Raw genomic sequence first — 22,703 nt, 5'->3', positions numbered from 1 at the left:
CTGATGCCACATCCAGGCTGAGTGTCCCCAGCATCTTGGGACCTGGATTTGTGTGAGCTGCAGTGGTTCCCAAGCCAGGAGGGTCCCTCTAGCAGGTCTGTGGTGCCCCCGTTTTGCATCAGGACCCCCCCCTCGGATGCTCTGAGCCACCCTCCTCAACCCGGATCTGAAACCCGGGACACAGCTATCAGGCCAGCCTCTCTCTCCACCCCACCCCCTCTTTCTGGCGTCCATCCCCTCCCCAACACCACCTCTGCTGCTGCCTCTGGCAGTGGACCTTCACGTCTTCCCCATCCCCTCCAGGCCTAGGGAGCGGGCTGAGCCTGGATGAGGGGCCCCTCAGCCCGGGGCTCTCCCAGGCCATGGCCCGAGTGCTCCCAGGGAGGAGCCCCGAACCCTGAGCATCTGCTAGAGGCTTGGCAGAGGCCCCGCGGGGACCGTGTCTTCTGAGGACAAAAGGCGGCGGCCAGCAGGCAGACAGGGGGTGGGGGGAGGGAGGGACCGGCAGGCAGGCGGGCAGACGAGTAGCAGGGGCCAGCGCTGGCCCCCCTCCCAGCTTGGCGGTGGCATGAAAATGGGGATGGGAGTGTGTAGTGGAGGAAACACCTGCCCGGACCTCCACCTGCCAGCTAGCCGGGCACCCCGAGGCTGTGTGCTGCCCACCTGGTGTTCCCCAATATCCCCGGCCCTGCCCAGTGCACCCCTCCGGTGCCTGCTTCCCCTGATGTCTGCGATTTAGACCAGCCCAGCTGTATCCACGGCAACAGAAGCAGGAGTGTCAGTGGCCGCCCGATCCCTGAGGGCCCCACAATGTGGCCTGGGCTGTGATTTATCCTGGGTGAGACAGCTTGAGCTCCCTCCCTGGACTCCAAGACAGCCCTGCTGAAAGAGCCCAGGTAAGTAGTCAGCATGCCTCCACCAAGGATGGGGGTGGGGTGGGACTTCTCTTCTGTCTCCCCACACAGATTTCAGAGTCTCCATCACTGCCATACTCTGTCTCTCTGTGACTCTGTTAGTGTCTGTCTCTCTCTCTCTCTCTCTCTCTCTCTCTCTCTCTCTCTCTCTCTCTCTCTCTCTCTCTCTCTCTGCCCCCCTCCAACACAAGGGCTACTTGGGTGCACCTAGAGAGTCCACTAGCCATCTCCATCTTTCCCAATCCCAAATGTCCCATGAGAAAGGGAACCACCACCTGTTTCCCCACACAGGGTCTGTTTTTATCATTATGGTTGCGAGGCTGTTAATATTTCCTTGTGTGCTGGCTGTGGAAGGCATGCCTGGGAGCCAGCCATGCTCCCCTCACAATGCCTGCACCCAGGGCAGGCTCAGCCTCCTGCAGCTGCCTCCTCTTCCTCCTCACTCTCCTCCAGGTTCCTTGGCCTGCATGCCAAGGGTGTATGTTTGTGTCTGTCTGTGTGTATGAACAGGTAGGTGGGTAGACATGACAGAGAAGCTGCTCCTAGCCCAGACCACCCCGACTTCTTTTTTCTTTCTCCCCTCCCTCCCTCCCTTCCTCCTTTATTTCTTTCCTCCCTTCCTCTTCCCTTCCTTCTTTCCTTCCTTTCTTCCTTCTTTCCTTCCTTCCTTCCTTCCTTCCTTCCTTCCTTCCTTCCTTCCTTCCTTCCTTCCTTCCTTCCTTCCTTCCTTCCTTCCCTCCCCTGCCTCTCCCCACAGGTAGCAGACTTTTGCTCACTCACCACTAAAGATATTGCTGTGATTCCCAGCTAGGGGGAGGAAGCCACTGTAGGGCTAAAAGGAAGGTGAAGTGGGGGTGGGGAGCATTTCTAGGCCCTAGGCTGCCTGATGGCTCTGTGGGGTCAAGGACTGTGTCACACAACAACCTGCAGGGGCCAGACACAACATGGTCATCCCCACAGTGTGCGCCCCAGCCTCCATCTATCTATCTCTGTCTCAGAGATCCATGTTGTGTGTGGGACATCCCCAATCTTATGGCCTTGTGCATGGTGGCCAGTAGTCCCTATGACTGGAGGGGCAAGAAAGCCTGGTACATGGAGAACATGGATTCTCCAGGGACACTTCCCCCAACTACTAGCTTTGCAACTTTAGTGAAAGCGGGCTACTTCCTAAACCTCAGTTTTCCCATCTGTCAAAGAGACTTTCATAATGGGTGTGTGTAGTGACTAAATGAGTTGGTGCATGTAAATAAAGAATGTGCATGGAAGTGGCCCTAAAGCAATGTCAGCAAAATCTCATGGTCAATATTCTTGCTGATTATTCGTGATTAATATTTTTATTGATTATTGGGGGGAGGGACTGATCCCTCTTCTCCAGGGTCTTGGCAGAGATGGGGAGGACAGCAGGTAGGCAAATGGGTGGGGGTGGGGGTTAGTGAAAGGGAGATGGGAGCAGCTCTGTGTTGTTACTTCTCCTTTGTAGGGAGTGATAAGTGGTGGCTGTGGGCAGAGCTTCACGTGCCCACCCCACTCTAGGCTCCTTTTCCTATACTTGCCCCTGTCTGTGCGTGCGCACACACACACACACACACACACACACACACACACACACACACACACACAGGCTTGCCCCCACCCCCTGTGAGCTAGCAGAAGCCTGGCTTGCAGCCTGCAGCATTCCTGGTCCTGGTGATGTATGCCTCTCCATGTTGAGGGGAGACTTGGCAAGAGTTTGGCCTGTGGTCAGTGGTTGGCAGGGCCTAGAGACAAGGCTGAAGCTTCTGAGATGGCAGGGCTTTGGGTAGAGCTGGGGTGTGGCCCATGCAGCAACCAGACCTGTGGGGGTCAGGTCCCAGGGAGTTGCTAACCTAGAGCCTGGGCTGAGGGAACAGTAGGGCTGCTGCCTGGTTTCTGGGTGTGGAAATTTGGTGGAACACTGGGTCAGGGGTTGGCGGCTGGAAAAGGGTCCTTAAGGCCTGGGACGAGGAAGAAGGGCAGACAGGGGTAGGGTTTGGGGATATAGAGTAGACTTTTCTGAAGAAGCATTTGGTGCGGAAGGGAAAGGACCCAGCCTGTGGTCCAGAGGCATCTGGCCCTCAGCGTGGGTGTATATGTGCAACTGAAAACATGTGGCTGTGTGTGTAGTCTGCGTGTGTGTGTGTGTGTGTGTCTGTTCATGGGCACTGTGGATGTGTATGAGCCTGTGTGTGTGAGCAGGCCATGTGATGGTGTATGCAAGTGTGTGGGTGTTTGGGTAGGCTTGTGTGTACATAGGGGAGTGGGTATGACTTTGCATGTCTGTCCGGTTGAGCAAATGAGCATGTTTGATTCTGAGCCTGAGTGAGGGTGTGTTTCTCTGAATCAATAGGCCTGTTTAATGGTTGTATTTGTGTGTGGTATCAGTTTGCCTTTGAGTGTGCATGGCTGATTGTATATGTATGAGTATGAGGGTTTCAGAATGCCTGGGTATGCATATCCCGTTTTGTGAATACCTAGTTGTATCTGATTGTGTATATTTGTGTGTGCTTATGTGTGCATATGTGTGTAAGTGCATCTAAATGGAATGTTTGTGAGTATAAGGGCACATTGCATGTCCATGAGTGTAGGGCAGGGTATGTGTATGTGAACACGTTTCTATGTGGGTATGTCTGTCACATATATGTATTAATAGGCTTGTGTGTGACTGTCCATGTGGATTCTCCAGCATTTTGAATTATGTATATTTCTGTGTATGCATGTCTGAGTACATTTTGTCTGTAGACAGACCTATGATCTACATCTGATTGGGGAAATGTTACTGTAGATGGTCACACTAATATAAGGAGAACTAATAGTGTGGGTAAAGGAGAGTGTGTGAATACATGTTTTGTGCATAAAAATACATTTGGTGGGTATGCCTATGTGTGCACATCTGATTATGTATACAGGCGTGGCTGGGGAGATGTATGCCTGTATGCATATATATGCTCAAAAGGCTGCATGTGTAGTGGGTGGATGCATTTGTGTATATGTCTAATTGTGTTTGTGGGTACACTGTTATGTGTGAGAGCATGTCTGATTGTGGTATGCATGAGTAACTACATTTCATAATACTTGAGTGCACATGTCTCATGTATTTTGTTTGAATTTCTGAGTGTGAATGTGGATATGTGAGTGACTGAGTGTATACTTTGTTAACGTCTGGCTATGCATTTGAATGAACATGTCTGTATATTTTCTGTGTGTTCACACGCATCTTAGCGTATGTGTGAATATGCCTGTGTGTGTGCCTGTCTGAATGTACAGATATGTGAATGTACCAGTTTGTACAGTTCTAATTATTTGCGTATGTGTGTAGTGTTTATATACCATTGTTTGTTCTGGGACGTATGTTGTGGAAAAGTGTAAATGAATGTATGTGCGTGCCAGTCTTGGCCTATAAGTGTGTGTTTGTATGTGTAAGGATATCTTTGCATGTCTCTGTGATGAGTGTTATCAATTCTTCTTGTGCAGATGTACAAGTATGTGAGACTATGTGACTGTTCTTCTATGTGTGCATGTGTGCAAACATATCTTTGTGTCAAGTCTGTCTGGTAATGTAAGTATAAATGAATCTTCTTTTGTTTGCATAACTTCTCATATGGGTGCATGAACATGTGAGAATGTACATTGTGTGCATATCTGACTGATTGTGTGTGTTTTGTAAATACTTTTGTGTCTCCATGTCTGATTGTATACATAGAGGAGTGATGCTGTACAAGTCTGTGTGCATGTGATTATGCTCATAGGTGTACATGCCCAGTTGTGTGTGTCAGTCTGTGTGCGTTAGAATGTCTCTAGGTGAATATATCATCTCATTGACAAGCATGCGCACATCTGGGTGTTTATGTGTGCGAGTACATCCATGTGTGAGTATATGTGAATATGTTTATGTGGTCATGTCTGGGAGGGTGTGTGTATACATTTGGGAGCTCATCTCTGTGTGTCATGTTTGTGCCTTGTCTCGTTGGGTACAATACAGAGTCTGCCTGTCTGTGGCCATGTGTAAGTATGCTTGTGTGTATACCTGTGTTTGTGAGTGAATATATGTCCTTCATGGGCATTATGTCATGTGAATGTGTGCCATGCATGTGTGCCTATGATTGAGAGTAAACAAATGTGCACATGTGGGACCAAGAGCAGTGTGAGTGTGCATTGTTGTGTGTCTACGTGTAGGGATGAATGTAGCTATTTGTGCATGTGCCCCTCTGATGGTATGTGCATGAGAAAGAGATCTACTTGGCCTTGAGCCTGGGCAGATAGGCCCTATGACTAATAGGATAATAAGGAGGGTACTTACGAATCTGTGTGATGCTCTGTGTACCCCAGCATGCTTATGTGCATGTCTGAGAGTCAGTGGCACTCGCTAGACCATGTCTGGTTCTAACTGTGTAGACATCCTACAGAATGGCAAGCTCTAACACCTGAGCAATCCATGACCCCCTTCTGGGGCCTCCCTGGCCTTCACCATGTGCTGGGTTTTTGTGGGGATCTCAGGATAATTCCTGTCATCATTCATACTCAAGAAGTAGGAACCAATAATATTGTAGTAACTATGTATCGTGGTGTTAGACTTATCGGAGGGATCACTTCATAGGTTATATAAATATCTAAGCACTATGCTGTACACCTGAAACTAATACAATATTGAATGTCAACTGTAATTGAAAAAATAATAAAAATAAAGAAAAATATAAAATTAAAAAATAAATAAAATAAAAGAAGTAGGAGCCAATCATGACCGATGTCCTACTAGGGAAGGGGGTCTGTGACCTCTTTAGAAAAGAATTTCTTGAAACACAAAGACCTCCCTTCCCACCACCCCACCATCAAAGGCCCAGGACAAAATGGCATTGTATGGTGTGTAGGGTTGGTAAATGATTTTCACAGAGAGCACCCAAATTATGCCATCCAGACAGAAATCTAGATGTGAATGTATAAGTGAAGGTATATCTGGGTAGAGCAGTGTGTGTGTGTGTGTGTGTGTAGGGGTTGGCTGGTATATTTGGAGAGAGAGAGAGAGAGAGAGAGAGAGAGAAGGGATCTGGATTGTATGTATGTAAGAGAGCCTCGGTGTTTCTGGCTAGGGTGTATATGAGACATTTGGGTATACAGGTATCCCCCACTGTCTAAAAGTTCACCTTAAGCCACTACCCTTTCACAAAAGACCTACATTGGTAAGGTAATGGCTTTTTCGTAAAAGCCAAGCGGCGTAACCTGAAGTTTCAGACAGCAGGGGGATACTCTTCACTTTACACCATTTCATAGGAACACTCTACTTTTGGATAGCAGGGGAAACCTATATTTGGGAAGGATGAGTGTGAATGTGGGTGTGTGTACATGGTGTGTTTGTGAGGTACTATGAGAGCATCAGCCTATTTGGCTGGAGGATGGTATGAGGGAGACATTGGGTGTGGCTGTGTGGGAATATGTGTGAGGATGTTTATATTTGAGGGATATATGGGTATGGGTGTATCTGGATGGTGCGAGAGAGTGGGCGGGTATCTGGATGATGTATGTGTTTGATAGTGTGGATGTATCTGTGTTGTGTGTGTAAGAGAGGATGAGGGTGTTTCTGGGTAGAGTATGTGTGAGAGAATATGGGTATATTGGGGTGGAGGGCATTCAAGTGGGGGGCATATCTGGGTAGTGTGTAGGTGGGTGAGAGCACAAATGTATCTAGGCAAGGGGAGTGTATGATGGAGTATATCTAGATGCTGTGGGTGTGTCAGAGAGAGAATTTGGGCACATATCGGTGAGGGTGGGGGTGTATGTAAATGTGTATGTAATTGGAGGGCATTGTGGATGTGGAGGGTTGTATGTGAGAATGTGTGTGTGTGAGAGAGAGAGAGAGAACATGGGAAAGTGTGAGTGTATATGAATAAGATTTGTATGTGAGTGGGTGTCTCAGGATTATGTGTAGGTGGGTATCTGTGTGTGGGGATGTATTTCGGTTTGGAATTTGTGAGCGTGAGTATCTGGGTAGGATTGTGTAAATGTAGTGTCTTTGAATGGTGTGTGTGTCATTGTGGGTGTGTCTTGATACTGTGTGTGAGAGACATTGTAAGGTGCCGGGGTTGGGTGTGAGGGCTCTCGGTTGGGAGGGTGAGTGTGAGGGTATCTCAATGTCACGTGAGGGTGGGAGCATACTGAGTGGGGAGTTTGCATAAATGTGTCTGTCTCTGGGTGGAGTGCCTGTAAGTGCAGGTATATTTGAGGTGTGTGTTTATGGGGATGGGGGTGTTTCGATGGGATGTGTGTGAGAGTGTGGCTGTGTCAGTATTGGGTGTGTATATGGAAGTGGGTGTATCTGAACAGTGCGTGTGAGAAAGAGAATGTGCACCTACCTGGGTTGGGGTGAATGAGTGGGTATATCTAAGTAGGATGTGTGGGGTTCTCTCTGGATGGTGTATGAGAGGAAAATGGGGTTATCTGAGTGGTGTGTGAAAGAGAGTGTGTATAGCTGAATCTGTTCGGGATGTGTGAGTGTATCTGGGCGGGGCTGTGTGCTCATCTGGTTAGTTTGTGTGAGAGTATTTTGGTGTATTTGGGTGGGGAATGTAGCTGAGCACGCGGGTGTATCTGTGAGTGTGGACTTACCTGAATAGTGTGTTGGTGGTGTTTCTGGGTATTTTGTGTGTTGATCGTGTGGGTGGGTCTGGGTGGGTGTGTGATTGTGAGTGTATGAATGTATGTATCTTTCGTAGGACATCTGTACCTCTGCTGGGGTGTCTGTACGGATGAGCACATCCATGTCTGTATATGTGCCTACGTATGTGTGGCTGTTTGTACCTGAGTGTGTCGGTATGCAGCTTGTGTGTGCCTGTGCTTATGCTAGAGTGGTGTGTATCGTATATGTGTATGAGGGGAGTGTGTTTCTACATGTGAATAAGTTAGATCTGCAAGGTCTCTGGAGCCAGGCTCTGTGTTGGAATCCTAGTTCTGCCATTTATTAGCTGTGTGGCTTTGGGCAAGTCACCTAACCTCAACTAAGCCCCAGTTTCTTATTTGTAAAGTAAGGGTAATAATACAACCTATCTCATAGAGTGAGGATTGGATGAGTTAATATTTGAAAAGTGCTTAGGACAGTGCCTGGCACATAATGAGTCCTCTGTGCCATATAAGGTGTTACCTAGCACTATAATTATTACATGTGCTGACGTGTAAGTAATAGTATGTGTCCACCTGCCAGTGTAAATAGGGTAATTTTTATGTGCATATTTGCTACATTATCTGTATCCATATGTATGTGTGAGGGATGAGCATATCCTGTGTGTATGTGAGAGTGAGTTTGTACATAAAGCTGGGTTTGTAATTATATATGTCTCACCGTGTATATAAAACCATGGGGGTAAGAGAAAGGAAGTGTGTGTCTAAGAGGTTGATAGAGGGGGTTTGGCCCTGAGTGTGTCTTTCTCAGTGCACACACATCTGGGTGTACAAGTGAGTGCACACAGTTGTATCTGTAGTAGTGTTGTGTCCATGTGAGTGCGGGTATTACCTGCATTGCTGGTATGTCTGCATATGTGAGCACGCTTCTATGTGTATGCGCTAGTGTGTTTTTACCTGATATGTAAACAGGTTTGTAGGGGTCAGGGTGTAAATGTGTGCTTGTGAATCTCTGTTGTGAGTGTCTGTAAATGTAAGAAGGTTGTATCCAGGTTTATATGTGATGATATGTGTGTGTAAAAGATTTGTGCCTTTCTGGCCATGTAGTAGGATATGTGTGTATCTGCATTGTGTGAATGTATGTGTAGGTATAAATGGGTGTGTGCATCTGAGGGTTTGTGTCTGTCTGTGTTTATAAGCATCAGTGGCTATGTGGGAGTAAATGCATGAGTCTGCTCTGCTCCACATGCCTGCCTGCGTCTGTGTGTGTAGCAGTAAGCCTGAGCGATGTGCCTGTATGTGCAAGCATGTCTGTACTGTGTGTATACGTATGTGTGCCAGGGCAGATTTATATACTGTATGCATATATACCGTGTTTCCCCAAAAATAAGACCGAGCCGGACCATCAGCTCTAATGCATCTTTTGGAGCAAATATTAATATGAGACCGGGTCTTATTTTACTATAAGACGGGGTCTCATATAATTATAATATAATATAACATAATATAATGCCAGATCTTAATTATTGCTCCAAAAGACACATTAGAGCTGATGGGCCGGCTAGGTCTTATTTTCGGGGAAACCCAGTATATGTGTGTGCGAGGGCAGAGCTTGTATAACATAGTGGGTTTTAATCTCTTAGTGTACGAGCCTAGGGTAGGGGAGGGCCTGGATCTGTAGGATATGAGCAGGACTTGCGCTATGTCTGAATGTCATTTCTTACGTCCGTGCATGCATGATTGTGTCTAACAGCGTGTAGGTCCATATGATTTGATCTGTAGGTGTGTGTGTCTCCATGTGCCCATACGAATGGTGAATGTGTCTCTGTCTAGGTCTGTATTTCTATAGAAGGGTGTGTGTGTGTGTGTGTGTGTGTGTGTGTGTGTGCACGTGTGCGTGCATGCATCTGATTGTACTTATCAGCTGGTATAAGACTGGATGTGAGTGCAAATTTGAATCTTCATGTACACATGCGTCTGTGTGCACATATGTATCTGTGTGTGCTAGTGTGTCTATGCAATGTGCCTAGATGTGAATGTATTAGGGCATTCATAACCTAGCACACAGAGAAGGTGAAATATGTGTGTGGCACACTGGAGTAAACGGAAAAGGATTTAGGGGTACTGGAGTTTGATGAAAAGGAATTCCTTACATTTTCATTATATTATACAAATTGTGGTAAGAAAAACAAAAATGCAGAGTTTTAGGGAAGTTATTCAATATTGAATTTGTATACAACTTTCAAATGAAATCTTTTCAGAAATTTTTCATAGCACACTTAATCTCACTTCTGGAACCATAACTTTTTTTTACTCACTCATGCAAATTTGAAGTGGTCGACATTCATGTCCACTTCTCCTAGCCTTTGGTCATGACTGACTTGATTTATTTATTTAATTAATTTATGGTCATTTTCATCATGATTTGGTACATCAGTCGGTGCTGAGCATAGAGCTTCTACATCAAATTATTGTGTTTCTTTGTTAAAAAAATAATAATAAAAATAAAGCAAGAATTGTTAGTTTTGACATGTATATAAGCTTCCATCTTGCCACTTCTTGATCTTGGAAGGCATGTTGTTAACGGTAAGATCCATTCCATGGAGGATGTTCAGGTACCGTTTGCCCTAATGTCCTCAATAATTAGCTTTAATGTGTAAAACGTTAGCTGCGTAGTTCTGCAGGTCAGCAAAACTCACCTCAAAAGCATGAGCATTGGAGTTATCAAGTACCATTTGTGTTTCTCTGAAGTGTCAGATGTAGTTTCTAGTGTTGAATATGGCTGGTGCTTCCACATCATACCAACCTTTCTAAAGAAGTGGAACGACTGTTTGTTAGTTCATGCCTCCCTTTTTCACCTCCCTGTTATAACTCATTTGCTCTTGCCAGCGCCAGGCAGACACCCAGGTTTTATACTTGAAATAGCTACATAAGCTCTTCTATCTCTTGGTAGTCACCATCAACAGGAAACTACTTACATAAGTAGGTGGCAGCAAATGGTCAAAGAGTATTTTTTTTAATTGGTTAAAACTCCTTTCTCATCAATAAGCAGAACTTGAATAATTCGTAGTCTTTGAATTTTGTGCTTCGAAGATGGGATCCTTTTTTAAATCTAACGCCTCTTTATTTTCTTTCAATTAAATGTGATGTTGAAATTTCTTGTAACAAATGCTCATGAATTTTTAATCCAACAGAAAAATTTCATTTTGAGTATTTTAAAATAATGATGATGCTTTTCCCCTAAGTAGACACAGACATTGCTCTGTTCATCTTAATAAGTCTTTTTTAGTATTCAACTTCTAATGCCAACTAAACATCACCCAGGGAACCATACTTGACCTCACTTGTAAGTTGAAGTTTGGCTTCGAATCCACAAACCTTGTCAGTATACTTTTATATATTTTTGAGTGTTTTTAAAATTTTTGATGTAATTTTATTCACGTGCTCAAAGAGCCATTTGTTGAAACCAGTAAGCATCAAATCTGCAAAGTGAAAATCTTTCACAAAGAAAAGCTGAAAATTTTCTTTTAGCCCATAAAGTTTTTACCAAATTCTTACATACTTAGGTTTAAAACAAGAGAGAAGGGTGTACTGATCTCAATGCTTCACAGAAAGCTGACACGCGGGTGAGGAGTGACTTGGATTTAATTAAATTCACCTGGTATCATTTACTGTGGAAATTAGACCTACAGGCAAACTTTTATAAGGTGAGGGCTCCTCAGTGAATGAATCTAGGTGTTTTCAGACCAAATTCTAGATATAAACTTCCTGCCATCACAACAGCGGCATCCACAGACTTATGCCGAGTTTCCATGATATTTCAAAATATTCATGTATCACTTTGAATATTTCACCCTTAGTTTATTTTGGAGCGGCTTGCATTTCTCTTTGGGATTTCTGAGTAATATTATGAACTAAGCACAGTTAATCAACTTCTAGAGATGCATCAATATAAAATGAAAACCCTTTTGAGTCAACAATAATGTGTCATCTCGATGTCCTTTGACCTGTCGTCACTGTTTCTCTTAATAGCAATAATTGAAAATGGCCCCTTTCCTATTCTTTTTAGCTCATTGGCTTCAAATATAGTGCGGACAATTTCCTGTGAGACTGCTAACGTGAGATTCTACTGGGGGCGAGGGCATCTTAGCTTTGCTTGTTAATCATGCAACCCTGTCACTAGCTGGTTGAGTTCCATCTAAGAATGTTCCAACCCATTTAATAAGTAAGCCGGGTTTCTTAATTTGCACTTCCTGTTGCTTTAAAAAGTCGAAATCTTTCTCTGTGTGATAGAGTGTTTTGTGATGGGTTGGCCAACATAGCCTATTGGGAAATGAAGTTTCTTTTGATGACTTTTCCACACAAATCAGACGTTTAGGCTGAGGAAGGGATGACTAATTGGGCAGCTAAATACAAATTTGAGACAGTTCTTAAATTGCTTAAATTAGGGACATCCTGCATTTTGGGGGGGCGGAAGGGGGGACTACTGTGTTTGTCTTGTGAGTCTCCTGATTTTCCAGCTTTAATCAAAATCTCCATTTTGATGGGGAAAAATCTTTAAAATTAAATCTACTTGACTATAAAGTATTGAAGGGGTCAGCACATCTTTGTGACTTCTGAAAATTGATTTTTTTCAAAAAACAAAATGTAAGTCTTCTGCATTCTTAAGAAAGTAGCACTCTGAAATAACCATAAAGGTCTAGCTTTTCCTTTAATGAATCAATTCAATTCAACTAAAGTCAGGCTTCATTCATTTATTGACAAATATTTTTATTTAAAGACAAAAAATAATTAATTATGATATTCTACCAAGAATCAGATTTGACTTATTGTTAGTATTAAAAGCCAATAGCAAGTAAATCGATAAGTAAACCAAGAAATAATAAAAATAGTATTATTGTAATGTTTTTAAAAGTGTTCTTTTAGAAATATTTACTGAAATACTTATGAAAGAAATGGTATAATAGATATGTTTCAGAATATTCTGGAAGTGGGGGGAGTGCGTGAGCTAATAGGTGGAACAAGACCCTGTGAGTTGGTCATTGGTGAATCTGGGCAATGGGTGCACTGAGGTTCATTACAGGATTCTTTCCACTTTTTTATGTTTCAAATGTTTTAGAAGAAAAAAGTTTCTTTTATAAAGAAGTGTTTGGATCCCTAATCCCATATAATACTAATAACAGCAACAACCATACAACCCGTCTATTTTTGTAGAAAAAAAGTTGTGGAAAAATAAGAATGAGATCAAATTAAAAGTAAAACAAACATTGCACATGTATGGGGAAAACCAAAAAACCTCACTGATGATGAACAAGTGGCAATCAAAGTAATAATGATACGATCTGGGATGTTTCAACAGGAAGAGATCCAAACACCTTTTCACATGGCCCCTACAGCCCCATCTTGCTCCGGCCCTCTGCTGTGGCACCAGTCAGACAGCTCTGCGAATGTTCCCACCTGTGTGTGCAGCAGTTGGCTGGTCTGTGCACACGTGCGAGGTTGTCTCTTGGTGTATACCTGTTGCAGGATGTGTATATCAAGTAAGTGTAGCTGTGTATTGTGAGTAAGTTTGTGTGTACACAGTTTTTCTCTTTGTGTTTGGTTGTGTTTGCATATTGCTAAGGGGCGTGTGTGTGTTGGAGTTGTATACTTCTCTGCATAAGTGAGTGTGTCCATGAATGGGTATCTGTGTGTACATGTGCTAGGAGTACATATCTGTGTTGGTGAGTGCAACTAATTGATGTGAGAGGGTTTAGATCAGTCAGTCTCTGTGTATTCGAGTATGTACATGTGTGTATATGTGAGCAGTTTTTTACTTGCCTATTTTTCCTCCATGCAAATATATCTGTGGGTATCTGAGGGCGATTCTGCCTATATATACGTGTGTATGTGTGTGTGTGTGTGTGTTAGGAGTTATACTTTTGAGTGTATGGGACGTTGCACATGTATATGTGTAAATGTGTGTGTCTGTATGTGAGTAATTCTCAGTCCTCTTATGTCCAGCACCCTCTTTTATGTAACATATTTTGTAACACCCCTTTACTATCTAGACATGAAGTTCTTAAATAATATAACCTCTCTGTACATATAATTTCAAAAGAAAACCCATATAGTATTTTATACAATAGCCATATTGTATTAAATCTAATACAAATAAATAAGAAATAAAAGGAAAGTGATTTATAAGAAAATAATGTATGCAAATGATTGGCCGTGACACTCCCCAGGAGATTCAATGAGATAATTAGAGGCGTGTCACATAATAAGTAAAGGTGGACTAAGGAGAAGGGGAAAAATCAGAAGCTGCCCCTTGCAGACAGAGCAGGAAAATGACAGGCAAAGGCCTAAGGGCGAGATTTTTCTGAAATAGTGAACAACTGAAGGAAAGTGCTCCACAAAACAAAGTACAGTCTCCTGTGGACTTACATAACAAGCCACATTCCTGGACAGTTCAGGGCGCCTTAAGTCCTCACTTAACATCGTCGATAGTTTCTTAGAACTGTGGCAAAACGATGTATAATAAAACCAGTTTTGCCATAGGCTAATTGATATAAACAAGAATTAAGTTCCTACAGCATCTCATTAACTTATAACTAAACGACATTGAATGAAACATTATTATTCAGGGACCTGCTGTATATTAAAAGCAGGGGAGAAATTGTGTTTATCTGTGAAATAGAGGTAGATTCTAGGTTCAGTTCATTACAAGTCCAATATCCTAGGGGATGTGGGACATATATTCGCTGTGTGGGAACCCTCGCCCTGGACCCCTAAATGTTAGAAGGACACCCTACACCCCAGCATTGTGACAACCAAAAACGGACCTACAAATTTCCAAAGTGGCCCCTAGGGGGCGGTAACGCCTTTGTTAAGGACGGAGCACTGGCGTTTAGGCCGAGTACACTGTGCCTGTGTGACTGAGGCAGCGTTCAGGACATGTCCCTATGTGTGATCTGGTCGCTGTCCACAGGTCTCCATTGCAGTAGGTTATGTGTCTGTGAGTGTGTAGGTGTCTGTGTATCTGTGTCTAAGGGCGGCTGGGCATGAGCAGGTGTATTACGTGCATGCACACACATCCTTAGCCTCTGATGGGCCCAGGCTGTGGCTGCCAGTCTGTGCTCAAAAGAACCTTCTTCTCACTTATTTATACAATCACCCCAGCTTTCTAGGCAACACCAGTTTTGTTCGCTTGCTGCTATTGTTGTTTGGTTCTTTGTTTTGTTTTAGTGTTTGTTTTTGTTTTCACCAAGACTGGGCTACACATTATCCACCTTCTTGGTCTTAGTGTGTCTCTCTGTGTCTCCATCTGTCTCCATCTTTATTTCTGCCTCTCTCTGTCTCTGCCTATGCCTCTGTCTCCACCCCGTCTTTATCTGTCTCTCACCCCCGCCCCCATCTCTATTTTTCTATATCTTTTTCTTTCTTTCCTGGCATTATCCCTCCCCTTCTGTCTATCCACTTCAATATTTCAATATCTATGTCTGTCTGTCTGTCTATCTCTATCTCTGTCTCCCTCTTTTGCTCTCTGTGTCTATTTTTTTCTCTTTCTCCTCTCTGTCTCTCCCGCTCTCTCTGTTTCTCTGTCTCTGTCTCTTTTTTCTCACTCTCCTTTTCTCTTCTTCCCCTTTCTGTCTCTATTTCTCTCTCTTCCTCTGTGTGTAAGGCTTTCTCTCTCTCTCTCTCCCCACCCCCACACCTGCCTCCCTTCTTCCCTCTTCTTTCTCTATCTCTCTCTGCTCTTACATTCAATTTCTCTCTGTTTCTATCACTTTTCCCCTGCTTCCCCTCAAGGCTAAGGAGTGTGTATGCGTGTGTGTGCGCATATTTACACATAGTAGCTGTCTGTCAGCTGGTCCACAGTTATGTGGGAGCTATCGGCTTTGAGGGGCCAGCCGAAAGGGGCCTGCCAACCCCCTTTCTCCTGAACGCCTGTGCCAACAATTTCTCTTGGCCTACTGGCGCTGGCTCTGAGACTTCAGGGTGCCATGCACTACCCAGGCTGCTCTTTCAGCAAATCCTACCTGGATGCCTAAGGCAGCTCTCCTTGAACCACCAGCTTATTTAGTCCCTCAACCAATGATTCACAACTTTGGACTGAGAGCCTACCATGTGCTATGCACCACTCTTCTAGAGGAGAGAGCATGAGTTTACAAGCCTTGCCCTGTGGAGCTTTTGTTCTTATAGGGAGAGGCAGGCAATAAACGAGATTTTAAAAGTAAATCATGCAGTGTGTTCAAAGAGATAAATTCTAGGAGAAGATATAAAGCAGGGTAAAGGGCATGAGGGTGCTCTTATTTCTCACCTGGGTGACTGCAGGAGCCTCCTACATAGTTTCCCTACTACCACCTTCACCTCCATGGTCTGTGTTCCTCAGAGCAGCAAATGGGGTCCTGTTCAATCCCGAGTCATATCACGTCTCACCTCTGCTCACAACCCTCCCATGGCTCCCGTCTCACTCAGAGTAAAAGGCAGAGTCTTCACCATGGCCTACGTGATCTGGCCTTGCCACCTTTCTGACCTCACCACTTTCCTCTTGCTCAGTCGGTTCCACCCACAGTGGCCTCCTTGTGCTTCCTCAAAGGCACCATGTGCGGTCCCACCTCAGGGCCTTTGCGCTGGCTGTTCCCTCTACCTGGACTTCTGTTCCCCCAGATACCTACATGGCTGTCTCACCTCCTTCACATCTTTGTTCAGATGACACCTCCGTGAAGCCTTCCCTGTCCACTTCATCTAAAATTGCACCTCCCTTACCCCTACACTTCCTATCCCCTTTCCCTCCTTTTTTTATTTTAGGAACGTATCATCATCGGGCCAACTATACTTGACCTCTGTACCTTCTTTATTATCTAGAATGTCAACTCCACAAGAGCAGGGATCTTTGTCTGGTTCACAGCTGTATCTCCAGTGCCTGGCACACAGTAGATAATAAATAGTTTTTCAATGACACCTACCTCTGTATATTCACACATACTCTCCACCTCACTTAAAATAAAACCCCAAGTCTTTGTCAGGTCCACAGCACTACATGACCTGACCCTGGACACCTCTGTGACCTCACCTTCTACTACTGTCTCCCTCGCCTGCCCCATTCCAAGCACACTCCTTTTCCTGCTTTTCCTTGAGCAGGCTGAGCACATTCCTGATCAGGAATAAAGAGACCTATTTAATGAATGGCTACAAACAAAATAACAAAAAGATAACGTGAAATAGAGTAGAAATTAATGGGGGTACATTAGACACCGACTTAGTACTGTTTTGTGAAACTTTTGGTTCAGCGATGTGTCCGTGTGTGTGTGTGTGTGTGTGTGTGTGTGTGTGTGTGTGTGTACCAGGTTGTGATTTAAAATACATTTCTTACTATGGGTGGCAGTCAGAACAGTTTGAAGGACACAACCGTAGGGCTTTGTAAAGATGGAGAAGAGCCACACCAACATCCCCTCCCCACAGACCCACCAATGGAGGAAACAGGTGACGAAGGATGTCGGCAGATGAAGCGCCCTCACCCCGAGAGGAGGGGGTAGGAGCAGCAGTGGGCCAGGGACAGGGCCGGATACCAGGTGGGGAGCAAGTGGGCGGGTGGGGCTGGGTAGACACACTAACACTGCCCTTTCTGTTTCTTCCTCACCTTTCCATCTGTTTTCTCTTTTCCTTTTCCTTCCCTTCCCTTCCCTTCCCCCTCCCTCTCCCTCCCTCCCCACCTTGTCTCTCTCCATCTGTGTCCCTCACTCTTGCGCCTTCTTTCCCCTTTTCCTTGTATCTCTGGTTCTGTCTCTCTCTCTCCATCTCTTCTTATTCTTTCTCATCTCCTCCATTTCTGTCTCATTTTCTATCCATTTATATATTTGTCACCCTTTTCTGTCTCTTTGTTCTATCCTTTCGCACTCTCTGTGCCTCTGTATGTGTTTTTCTCTCTCTCTTCTGCCCTCATCTCTGTGCCTGTGTGTCCCTCATTATCCCCATTTGCAGGTACAGCCCAGCAGGACAACTGATGGAGTCCCCCAGGGCCCATGAAGTACCCAGCTGGCTGATTCCGTAGGGCTGGGAGCAGCCCCTGCCCCTCATTATGGCCAACACCACTGGAGAGCCTGAGGAGGTGAGCGGCGCGCTCTCCCCACCATCAGCATCAGCTTATGTGAAGCTGGTGCTGCTGGGACTGATCATGTGTGTGAGCCTGGCGGGCAATGCCATCCTGTCCCTGCTGGTGCTCAAGGAGCGTGCCCTGCACAAGGCTCCTTACTACTTTCTGCTGGACCTGTGCCTGGCCGACGGCATCCGCTCTGCTGTCTGCTTCCCCTTTGTGCTGGCTTCTGTGCGCCACGGCTCCTCATGGACCTTCAGTGCACTCAGCTGCAAGATTGTGGCCTTCATGGCTGTGCTCTTTTGCTTCCATGCGGCCTTCATGCTGTTCTGTATCAGTGTCACCCGCTACATGGCCATCGCCCACCACCGCTTCTACGCCAAACGCATGACGCTCTGGACATGTGCAGCTGTCATCTGCATGGCCTGGACCCTGTCTGTGGCCATGGCCTTCCCACCCGTCTTCGATGTGGGCACCTACAAGTTTATCCGTGAGGAGGACCAGTGCATCTTTGAGCATCGCTACTTCAAGGCCAATGACACACTGGGCTTCATGCTTATGTTGGCTGTGCTCATGGCAGCCACACATGCTGTCTATGGTAAGCTGCTCCTCTTCGAGTATCGTCACCGCAAGATGAAGCCAGTGCAGATGGTGCCAGCCATAAGCCAGAACTGGACATTCCATGGCCCTGGGGCCACCGGCCAGGCTGCTGCCAACTGGATCGCTGGCTTTGGCCGTGGGCCCATGCCACCAACCCTGCTGGGTATTCGGCAAAATGGGCATGCAGCCAGCCGGCGGCTGCTGGGCATGGACGAGGTCAAGGGTGAAAAGCAGCTGGGCCGCATGTTCTACGCGATCACACTGCTCTTCCTGCTCCTCTGGTCACCTTACATCGTGGCCTGCTACTGGCGAGTGTTTGTGAAAGCTTGCACCGTGCCCCACCGTTACCTGGCCACCGCTGTTTGGATGAGCTTCGCCCAGGCTGCCGTCAACCCGATCGTCTGCTTCCTGCTCAACAAGGACCTCAAGAAGTGCCTGAGGACTCATGCCCCCTGCTGGGGCACAGGAGGTGCCCCGGCTCCCAGAGAACCCTACTGTGTCATGTGAAGCAGGCTGGTAGGCAGACAGGCAGGGAGAAGGTCATGGCCATCATGATGGGGCCAACAGAAAGGGAGGGATGGAGCCCCACACAGGAGCCTTTCTTTCCGAGCTCCAGCCCAGCCCCTTGAACCACCCAGAATCTAGGCACCTTTGCCTGTACCAGCCCTCCCCCCCAGGAAGGGGGACTGGGGAAAGAGGTGTTTCTAGTTCTAGGGCCTGTCTCCGCTGCCTCCTTTTCCACTTCTACAATCTCTCTCCTTTTCTCTCTCTCCTTCTCTCTTTCCTTCTCTCTCTTTCTCTCTCGCTCTTGCTCTCGCTCTCTCTCCAGTTCAGAAAAAGAAAACAAAACTGAATATGCAGGTTTTTCTACTAACAGCTGAGGAGACAGGCTTTCTTGCTTTAATGTCTTTCCTTCTGACATTGTCCAGAAGGGGGAATTTTGTCCTGTAAAATAGACTTCCAGAGCTTTTCTGGCCCCCTCTGGTCCCATACACCCTCCCCTTCCAAGTCCTTTAGCAAGGCCTGGATGTTTAGGGAGAAATTGATCTGTTGACAGGAGGGACCAAAGGGGGTGCAGGGTCCCTAGGGAGCAGGGATGTTTAATTGCTATGTTGTGTACAATGTTGTTTTAGGCTAACCCTGGTCCCAAGCCCGGTCTCCTCTTGCTTCCCACCATGTCCAGACATCCCAAGTGTTTCTTGAGCATCTGTTTGAGAAGCCAGGAGGGGAGGGAGAAGGGCCCTAGGATGTCCCAAGCTAGGTGAAGAGCAGGATGTGAGCTGCACGCCTGGAGCTGAAGAGACCTGAGCTTGGCTGCATTCTCTCAAGCTGCCTCCTGGATGCCCAACTCTTCTTCCTGAGGATGGAAATCCACTCCAGCCCCACCAGGGCTGATGTGGGTGCCATACAGGCAGGAGCAGCCCCGCAGGGAAGTATAGGGAGAGAGCCAACCTCCCCAAAGTAGCTGGATCCCAGAACCTGGCGTCAGAGCGGAATTCAACCCCAGAATTGTCTCCTGGGTTCATGCTACTCTCCCTAAGATGAAAATTATTCTGGGGCCTTGGTATCTCCTAGTGGTATAAGCTCCAAGGCACTGTGGACTTGAGTCCATTCCTATCTGACCTCTTTGTCTTCCTCAAGCCTCAGAGGCCTCGAGCCCCTCCATGGTAGCCCTTGGTCTTCTGTGCCCTCAGCCCCCTGACTTCCTTCCCATGAACAGCCCTTCTGCCCGTTCCTCCCTCCACCCTTACTTTCCCACAATGTGGAGCAGACTGCAGCCAGATTCTCTGGGTGGGAGAGCCCCAGCCTCCCTCCCAGGGCAGGGTCCACTCTCGCATAAGGTCAAGGCCAGTTCTTGTGGACTGGGGAGCCAAACTGGCACTCCTTTGCCTGGTCTTGCCCAGGTTCTCTGTCCCCTTCTCATTTCCTGGTGGAGGGGGGGAATCTGTATTTATCCACTCCCTCTTTCTCTTCCCTTGACCCTTTTTCCTAAGCTCCCGCCCTACCCCAAATACAGACCCAGAACTGGGGAAGCCTTGACCCCAGAAGAATGGGGAGGGCGCTGTAGGCAGGAGAGATATTAATGAGCCTGGTTGTGGAGTGGCCCTGGAAAGGCAGGCCAGAGTGGCTGAGAGGCTAGGGGTGGGGGGATACCTGTTCTCTCAGTGATAGTGATGGGGGTGCCTTTTCCAGGAGGTGGGGTGGGGGGTCCAAAGGGGTGGGAGTAGATAGGGTACATTTAGGAGGGTTTTCCTCCATTTCTTTTTTCTAACTGCCTGGATTCACCACTGGATTTTGTAAATGGAAAACTGAAATGAACAATGCTATATTGGATGTTTTCTCTTTCTGCCTGTGTATGTGTGTGTGTGCCTGTGTGTCCTGTCTGCGTGACCATGTATGGGGAGGTATGATTGAATAAGACAGTGTGTGTCTGTGTGACTGTGTGGGGTGGCACCCCTGCCTGGTACACACATATGAGCAAATGCCAGTATGTGGAGACATATATGGCACGCGCGTGCACACATACACATATGCACCTAACTGAGAGGAAACAAAAGAGAGTATGTGCCCACAGCAGGAAGTAGAGTGGTCGGAGGGATGGAACTTGAAAAACGTACATATGGCTGTAGCAAGGGGATAGACTCCCATCTCATCAGATCTTCCTCCCTAGGCCCAGGCTCTGCACATGGTGGACAGGATACTTGAGAACCCCATCTCTCCCCAAAGCCTAGAGTCCCCAGGTACCACTCCCAACTCCTGTATCAGTCTTCTCTCCAAAACCCAAACAAGGTGTTCCTGAAACTGGACCACCATGGAGAATGGGGACTGGGAATTAGGGATCCAACTTGGGGCGGACTGAAGGGGTTAGGAGATGCACCCCCCCACACACAAAGTAATGGCTCCTGGAGGGGCTGCTCATTCTGGGATGGGAGCCCTTCTGAAGGATCCACTGTACACAGCTGGGACTTTGGTAGCTTTGACTAAATTTGGAGGGAGGGATGTCACAGTGTGTGCGCGTGGTGGGGGAACCCAAGGCTGGGAGTCTACCCAGCCAGCCTGCTCCCTGGGCACTGAATTAATTTACTATTTATTTACTTAGTCTCTCAGGTGCACAGAATTGAGTTGACCATACTCCTCAATTCTTGGCACACGATATCATCATTGATCCATGTGAAGCCCTTTTGGTCTTTAATTTGTTTTATTTTGTCCCCTTCATCACCCATCCCTGATCCCATCTCCCCTACCACATAGGCAACCCCTCGCGTGTATTTAACGTATGTCCTTCCAATCCACCGTTCATGTGTTTATTTACATATATGTGTATCTGTGGAAAATATATGGTATTGTTATGTGTTTTAATTTACATAAACAGTATTGTACTATAAATCTTGTTGTTTCTTTTTTCACTCAACATTCTGTTTTTGAGAGATCCAGCCATGTTGCCTTATGTAGATCTAATTCATTCTAGTGGTCCATCTTATACACATATATCACATTTTTCTTATCCATTCCCCTGGTGATGGGTCTCTAGGTTGCCTCCAGTTCTCTGCTATCACAACAAGGCTGCAATGGGCAGTTTCCTACACTTCTCTTCAGGAAAGCCTCATTTAGAGGAGAGGAACCTGAAGCTCAGAGAGAAGCAGTGATTTGGTGAGGGTTACAAAGAGAGGAATAGACCTGTGATTTGAATTCCGGACCAAAGCCAGGACCCCACCACCAGGCCTCACCTGAGACCGTCCACCTGGCCAAAAATAATCTCAAATACAATTAAAAACAGCATACAATGGGGAAAGGGAGAGGAAAGGAGAAGTACTGAGTAGATGAAGAGAAAGTCCTAGAAAAATCTAGCGGACGAACTGAATCACATCATTTTAATGACGCATAGGAAGTTACTTTTTTTTTTGCGTGATTATTATTTCTAGAGCCATTTTGCAGAGATGGAAAATGCCACGTCAAAACCTGGCCCCAAACCAAAGGCCCTAGGTTTCTAAATTCCAGTCTCGTTTAGGGCAACCCGAGCCCCTGGGAGCCACATCAGAGTTTGCTGCCGAGCAAAAGCCAGGGACAAGGGTAGGTGCAGGGGCCGGGGCAGAGGCAGATTTAAGAAGTGCGTAGTTGCTGAAGGGAGGGGAGGGGAGGAGAGGGAAAAGGAGGGGAGGGAAGAACGACAGCGAGGCTGTCCAATTTGATTTGAGCTTGCCATACTCAGTGCCTGCGTGCGTGTGTGTGTGTGTGTGTGTGTGTGTGTGTGTGTGTGTGTCTGCCTGTGCCTGCGCGCGCGCGCCCGCGCGCGTGTCTTCAGAACCACTGGTACTTTTCCCATTGGATAAAACGTTGAAAGGGTGAGGGAGAGGGGCTTCTCCCCCTTAGCTTTCCTCGCAGCCAATTGCCCCGCAGTTTCCCTCTGGTCGCGGGGGTGGGAGGGTGGGAGGAGTCAGCCTGAGGATTGGCGAGCCCGAGGCGAGCCAATGGGAAAGTGATGAGGT

The 22,703-nt window shown here is 46.5% G+C and overlaps 1 protein-coding gene across 2 annotated transcripts; it reads left to right on the top strand.

Annotated features, from left to right (window-relative positions):
- The first annotated feature begins 101 nt into the window (after positions 1-101).
- GPR173 (G protein-coupled receptor 173) lies at positions 102-21,603 on the top strand. Of its 2 annotated transcripts, XM_033118409.1 has the most exons (3): positions 102-896; positions 12,898-13,078; positions 17,505-21,597. In XM_033118409.1, exon 3 carries the CDS (start codon positions 17,602-17,604, stop codon positions 18,721-18,723), a length of 1,122 nt encoding a protein of 373 aa, XP_032974300.1. In that variant the 5' UTR covers positions 102-896; positions 12,898-13,078; positions 17,505-17,601; the 3' UTR covers positions 18,724-21,597. The 2 variants fall into 2 exon arrangements, with proteins under 2 accessions (XP_032974300.1, XP_032974291.1); XM_033118400.1 differs by lacking the exon at positions 12,898-13,078 and having other exon boundaries at positions 17,505-21,603.
- The last annotated feature ends 1,100 nt before the right edge of the window (positions 21,604-22,703 follow it).

The sequence above is a fragment of the Rhinolophus ferrumequinum genome, chromosome X (assembly GCF_004115265.2).
Source record: "Rhinolophus ferrumequinum isolate MPI-CBG mRhiFer1 chromosome X, mRhiFer1_v1.p, whole genome shotgun sequence".
NCBI lineage: Eukaryota > Metazoa > Chordata > Mammalia > Chiroptera > Rhinolophidae > Rhinolophus > Rhinolophus ferrumequinum.
This window is presented reverse-complemented; position numbering and strand designations above follow the sequence as displayed.